The 7,261-nt window shown below is 42.5% G+C and overlaps 1 protein-coding gene across 1 annotated transcript; it reads left to right on the forward strand.

The window, feature by feature from the left end:
• Nucleotides 1-183: 183 nt before the first annotated feature.
• Nucleotides 184-6,872, forward strand: golga5 (golgin A5). Its single transcript, XM_028565310.1, has 13 exons — nt 184-389; nt 1,134-1,796; nt 2,493-2,702; nt 2,799-3,018; nt 3,131-3,254; nt 3,353-3,556; nt 3,773-3,943; nt 4,188-4,316; nt 4,439-4,537; nt 4,683-4,905; nt 6,171-6,270; nt 6,383-6,446; nt 6,540-6,872. Exons 2-13 carry the CDS (start codon nt 1,142-1,144, stop codon nt 6,618-6,620), a joined length of 2,280 nt encoding a protein of 759 aa, XP_028421111.1. The 5' UTR covers nt 184-389; nt 1,134-1,141; the 3' UTR covers nt 6,621-6,872.
• Nucleotides 6,873-7,261: the final 389 nt, after the last annotated feature.

Consider the following 7,261-nt stretch of genomic DNA (forward strand, 5'->3'; position numbering starts at 1 on the left):
TTCCACTGAAAACTGTAGCCTTTTAAAAAATATTTTTTTAAAGGACGTTTTTTGCTAGATAAACGTTAATATTATACAAGGTCTAGTAGTGAAAGGTGCATTAAAATGCCAAATCAGCTTTGTTTACCAATGCTTATTATAGTTCTTTTTTTTTTTTTTTTTCTGTCAGGCTTCTCTGGAGTCGCTCTGTTGTTGGGTCCTTGCTCGCAGGGCTTCCTGGTCCACGTATTGAGGAGATCCTATGAGAAGATCACCAATATTCTCTTTGACGGATAATGACATTTGACCGTGTTTATCCAAACGGTATTTGTCTTTCATGTTCCCAAGTTAAACCCCGGCGGTAGCCTGGTGACCTGAGACATTTTGAGATTTGGACGTCGAGTTTAACGGTACGTACCGTTAGAGGCTTTCCTTTAGTAGCTAGCTAGCCTGTTAGCTTTAGCAGTGATGGAGTTTATCCTGAACCAACTCTGTTTACTTTATGATAAGGTTGACACCGGTTGCTGAAGACTCCTGTAGGAACTCCTTTATGCCTATGTATTTATACCAGAAACAAACGTTGTCGTTATAATTAGTTAGCTTTGGCTCTGTTGAGTTCGAAAGCTAGCATGCTAACGTCAGCTGTGCAGAAATTGTGCATTCACTGGGGAGCTCAGAGTCTCAGACTGCTTACTGGGAGATCACGGTCTTCAGCTATGGCTCTAACGTAACGTATCTTAACCTTAACTATATATCACTTTTTTTCATTCTGTTCGTTAAAAAAAGAATGATACAGTGGCAATTTTGGATGATTTGTAGTTAGTGCTCATGTGTGGTACGAGTTGACCTATTGTAAATCACTTAGGACAAAAGCGTTTGCTAATTAATTTAATGTCAAATTAGATGCATGGAGAAAAGTGTGACGCAGATCGGGAAATAGCATGTCATAGGGGAGGGGGTGGGGGGTAAACTATGGTAATTATTTTGAAAATACACTTCTGTTTTATCCTTTAGGAATATGTTAAAACTCCGCTGAAAGAAATGTTAATATCCGATAACTTAACATTAGCATGTCGGAACCTGTTTGAGACTTTTAGTCAGCAAAAACTGGGTTATTTCATCCTCAAATTGTGCTGTTATGTTTCTGCCATAAGGATACAACATGTCTTGGTTTGCTGACTTGGCTGGGAAAGCTGAAGACTTCCTGAATAAAGTGGACCAGGGAGCTGCCACTGCCCTGACCATCAGCCAGGAAAGAACATCCTCCTTTTCATCATCCTATGAAAAAGACTCCATTGTTAAACCTGAGTATAACACTGCAGGGTACAAGATCCCTGCCCCTGTGAAACATCATGCCTATGCATCTTTTGATGATGCACCCAGCTACGTCTCTGCAGCGGCTAGCAACATTAAGAGGTCCAGTGCTACCCTGCTGGCTGGTACTGCCAACATGGCCAGTGTCCCCCCTGGTTCTGGCAGCAGTGGCCCCAGCTCTGCCAAGACCTCGTCTGTGTTTGTGAGGCCCAAAAAGAGTGAGCAGGATGTGGACGACGACATGCTCTTTGACTTTCTGAACAGCTCGGACCCTCCAGACAGCAACAAGAGGGATTCAAGAAGAGAACATGTGAAAGTGGCGGTTCCGGTTACTGAGGCCCAAAACCCAACACCTCCTCCTTCCACCGCTCCTCCTACCACCTCCTCGGCCCCGTCGACGCCCCCCTCCACCCGGGGTGTGTCCAGGGCCTCGAGCATGAGCTCACTGTCTGCTCACAGCATCAAAACATCAGAGGAGAGCTCCGCTAAAGAACAATGCCACGGTTAGATCAATTAAGACCCAACTACAATATTACAGTTGTCATTTTCATCATTTTCAATCAGTGTTGGAAAAAGTGTTCCTTATACATAAAGGAGTAGAAATACCATGGTAGACTATTAGCCTGGTAATAGTTAAATATAACTGTGTTTGAGATCTGTAATACACTAGATCTAAAGTGCTCATTGCTCATGAGTTAAGTAGTTGCTGGGTTTTTTATACTGCCACTCTATTTTGATACTAATATCAAGATATCTAGATAATATTAATGTGTTATTAATAGGGCTGCTCTCTCTTAGTCGATTAGTCGACTAATCTGTCGTTTTGGTCTTAGTCAATTTAGATTTCTTTAGTCGATTAGTCATGTTTTATGCTTTTTTCATGCTGAATGACTTATTTCCAAGAAACGTACGAGTACATCTCTGGTAAACACAAGAATTAAAGTGGTGCTTTTGCATGACTCTTTGTGGAGAAACTCAGATTTACAGATCTGTCGATTAAATCAACTAATCGATTAGTCGATACAGTTGAATGAGTGTTAGTTGACTAAGAATTTCTTTAATCGAGCACAGCCCTAGTTATTAGTACTATTGCCACACTGTAGATAAACAACTGTACAACACAATTTATTTACATAAATTTGGGCCATACATCTTATCTTTGTGTGTGTTCTCTCTTCACCCCTATCTGGCCACCACAGACACACCGGAGAGTTCCGACTCAGGCTTGGCTGTCCCTCAAGAGTGCAGCAGGCAGGAGCCTCCTCCTCCTCCACCTCCTCCCTCAGAGGAGCCACAGAGCCACATCCTGTCCAGTCTGCGTCTGGAGAACCAGCTGCTGCGCAGTGAGGTGGCCTCCCTCAACCAAGAGATGGCTTCAGTCATCCAGAGGGCAAAAGACTTACAAGATGGTAAGGGATGGGGCAAATCAGTGACAACGGTGGCCTACGTTTTCTGTATGTACATCTCTCGCTCTGTATTGATTAAGGGCTTTCCTCCTCACACAGAACTGAACCAGGCTCGTCTACGCGCAGACAGATGGAACTCGGAGCAGTCTGTGACTGACCGGATGTTACGGGAACACCGGTCAAAGGTTGATGACCTAACAGAAGCCCTCTCTGCCAAAGACGGTCAACTTGCAGTCCTGAAAATTAGACTTGATGAAGCTGATCAGATGCTGGCTTCCCGCAGTGCTGCATTAGAGGAGGCACAGAAGGAACAGTCGAGGTGCTCTTTTGTAACCACTTTTTTGAAATAGAGATCAGATTTAGCTTTTTTACGAATTGGTTCAGATATTAATTTCCTTGTCTTTTTTTTATTTTTTTTTTTTTTTTTTTAGAATTATGCAAGACCACACAGAAGGGAGCAGCATGCAGTGCCAAGCTCTTGAAACGATACAGCAGAGGCTGCGCGAGGCTGAACTGGCCCTCAGGAGGGAACAGGACAACTACCGGCAGATGCAGGTGCACATGAAGCCAGTCCTCTTCCTTTTTAGATGTAACAGTTAGCTGACTGGACACATGGAAACCATTAGACTTCTTAACTCTGTGTTCTCGTGTAGAGTGAGTACGCCGGCCGTCTGTCCAAAGTGGAGGCTGAGAGACAGACCCTCGCAGAGACGGTGACTGCAGCCGAACGGCGAGCTGCCGAGGAGAGGCTCAGGGTCGAGGACCTCCAACCGCAACTTAAAAGTGCCAAAGCTGCAGCTGAGGCTGCCAGACAGGAGTTACAAGACTACAAGCACAAAGCTTCACGCATCCTACAAGTGAGGCTCGCTGTCTTTTTCATACAGAGTGTCAGCATTTATTTAAACTGTTCCAGACAATCATTGTTTTCAAACCATCTGGTTTTTATTTTTGTTGTTTTTTTTTTTTTTTTTTACAGATTTAGAACTTTTTTTTTAGGATTGTGTTGTTTTTTTTGTTTTGTTTTTTCCTGTAAGCTTGAACTGTTTTTGATAATATTTGTAATGGTCTTGTAGTCCAAAGAGAAGTTGATCAGCAGTCTGAAGGAAGGATCTGGTCTGGACACTCTGGACGGCAGCGGGGCCATGGCCCTGGAGCTGGAGGACCTACGTCACGAGAAGGAACTGCAGAGGGAGGACATCCAGAAACTACAAGGACAAGTGCACACACTTCGCATAGAAATACAGGTGAGAGGTGTTTAAATGGCTGGGGAAAGGGGAAAGTGTATATTCAAAGTAATGTGATAATGTAATGATCCCTCTGTGGAAGATCTTGGTTGATGGCTACACTGGGAGGTTTGTAAATGTATCGGTTGCTATGACGTGATGCGCTGTATAGCTTATTGTTTGTGCACGGCTGCAATACTTAACATCTGCAGTTGAAATGTTGTTTCAGCTGGAAAAGTGAGTCATGTTTTTCTCTCTCTCCCAGGATTTGGAGAATCAGGCACTGACAGAGGCAGAAACCTGGCGGGAGCAGCAGCTGCAGTTAGAGGAGCAACAGGTCTTACAGAACAGAGCTAAGCAGGAGGCGGAGGCTGAGGTCGAGAGATACAAACAGGTAAGGGGAGAGCTTAAGAAAATTACAAACTGTCACAGATATTTTTCTTAAATTCCATTTCATAGATTTTACACGTCTGATCAAGTTCCTAATATTTGTGGGACGTTTGTATTGTATCGTAGGAGCTGCAGTACCTAGAGGAAGAGCAGCATCGAGCCAAAACCACTCTGCAGAGCAGAATCAAGGACAGAGAAGATGAAATCCAAAAACTCAGGAACCAGGTCAGTCATTTTAGAGTTTGACAGTGCAAGTAAATAACAGAGCCCTCATCCTGGGTCAGGGCTTGGCCAATATCTTGTTAATGACAGACAGACAGACCGACAGGAGCATGCAATTTGACAAACAATATTGATGATGTACTTGCAGTTGACCAACAAGACTCTCAGCAGCAGCAGCCAAACAGAGCTGGAGAATCGTCTCCACCAGCTGACCGAGACGCTGATCCAGAAGCAGACGATGCTGGAGGCTCTGGGCACCGAAAAAAGCTCCCTGGTCTTTCAGCTGGAGCGTCTGGAGCAGCAGCTGAAGAACACTCAGGGAGGACAAAGTGGAGGGCCGGCCATCAACATGAGCGGTCTGGAGGGACCAGGTAGGAAAAGCCTTGATGACAGATAAGCGTTTCATGTTTTAACTTCTCAAGGATCACTGTGCCATGGACGGCACACTTTGTGGCTGCGTTGCCGCTGTAACTTCGCTTTAACCTCCACTCATTAGCGTTTTATAACTTTAAAAGCATTAAATCTTCGAAATATACAGCCATGCGCCACACCAATTGAAAGCTTAGCCTCTAATGATTAATTTATGCCCACTTACAAAGCATAAGATGGTTTATAGCAGTTACACAACTGTTACAAAGTAACAGAAAATAAAACAATTCAGCCGTAAACTGGGCAGCTGGTGTACAGAGTCGTGATACATGGATACCTTTTTTCCTTGTCCTTTCAGGAACAAAATGGTATTTTGCCCAAAACTTGGTTGTCATAAATCCCCAAGAGTAAAAGAGGAAATGTAATATCCAAGCAGTTACATTCCAAAACGATCTGTTCGCCTCACAATGTTCAAATTTCTGGCTGAATCACAACGGAAAAAACGCGAAACAGAATTTCACTTCCACACTTCAATCGCCGCTAGCTTTTCTCCCCAGCTTCCTACATGCTCGATGTGGGCGTCACTGAATTTCTTAGGTTCTAAGCTTTCCATAGACGCATCATATGAGCCAATCCGGTCAGGTTTGCCTCGGATATGCCCAATGATCGCCGAGGTTGGGTCTGACAGCATGTCAGGTGTGTTTACAGTATTTTATTTTAATCATTTTATAGATGTATGACTTGGACGGAAATAAAAAAACTCCATTCTAGCCTCTGTAATTCTGTGTCAGTAAGGCCTAGAATCACCCTGACATTTGTAACAAACAATTGAGTGTTTCCTTTCCAATGATGTCAGGCACATCTCAGAGTGTCAAAGTATATGGGAGCTGTACCACTTTTAATTTGGGTATGTCGTTTACACCAAAAAGTATGACATTTCAGCCTTTTTTTATCAGGTTAAAAACACGGGGGATTGTTAAGAGGTAATGATATGGATTCTCTTTTTATTTTTTTCTCTTCAATACTAACTTGATATTTTATAGTTTCAATGCTTCTATGAGACCACAGCAAACAAGAAACACCATAAAGCAAAAATGGTTGGAGATGACATTTTAACATTTAGATTTTTTTTTTTTTTTTCTCATCACTTAATGGATGGTGTCATGCTGTGTCTCATTAGCTTTAATAGTTCATCAGATTTCATTCTTCTTTCCACTGGCAACGTCCTTACACATGATGTCATTTTCTGCGTGTGTTGTGTTTTCAGTGGCACGACAAAGAAACTCACCAGTTCTTTTCAGTGATCAGGACAGTCCAGGAGTGTACGGCAAAGTACGCAAGGCAGCCAGCACCATTGACCGTTTCAGGTAAGATTACACAGGTCATTTTTTAGTCCTCACCATTACTGTACTATAATTACACCGTTTCCTGTGTGAGATATGATCCCCAGTGATAAAATGTAATATGTTGTCATTTCAGCATTAGACTGGGTATCTTCTTGAGGCGCTACCCTATGGCCAGAGTTTTCGTCATCCTGTACATAGTGAGTATTTGAAAAATAGTGTGCCATTTTTCCGTCTTGATGAAATGCGGTTAATCAAATTTGAATGAACAATATTTCAACTTATTTTCACAGGCGCTGCTGCACCTGTGGGTCATGATTGTTCTCCTGACTTACACACCAGAAATGCACCGTGGTCATCCTGGTGGAGGATAGAAGGCTTGAATTTTAGAGTCAACTCATGGCCTTCGATGTAAGAATGGTACAAGCTGCTGGAATATGGACTCCGGGTCCCAACTCTCCCTGTTTTGCACAGAAATGCTATGAATTAAAGACATTTCCTCTGCTTTATTTTTTACAACTGAAGATTGATAACTCACTGCTGCATTGAGTTTTAAAATAATGTGATGAGAGTGTTCTATTGTAATGGTGGTCTGCTGAAAGGACATTAAATCAAACATGAGCTCACATTTGTTCTTCTCATCTTCTGCTTTTAGATAACTGGTCTCTTGAGAGATTGTATTTAACACTATGTAAAAAAAGAAAGAGAAAAGAAATATCTTTTAATAAAGAGTTCGAAGAAACAACACAGCCTGGCCCTTTTTCTAATAAATTATCTCAGCCACAAAAAAACCATGGGGAACTTTAAAGGTAAAGTAGGTTTAGTGATGAGAAGTATAACTCAACATGTAGAAACAGTTGTAAAATGTCTTCTGTGGCTCTGGAGAAGCTTTGTCAAGTCAGAGTAAAAACACTGCTCAATAACCTGATCTCAATGTGGATTTGGAGACTACTACTTTTCCATCTGTGAAGTTTGAAAGATGTGGCCATTAACCTGCTGGACTTGAGGGTCTAAC

This window comes from Perca flavescens, chromosome 20 (genome assembly GCF_004354835.1).
Source record: "Perca flavescens isolate YP-PL-M2 chromosome 20, PFLA_1.0, whole genome shotgun sequence".
NCBI lineage: Eukaryota > Metazoa > Chordata > Actinopteri > Perciformes > Percidae > Perca > Perca flavescens.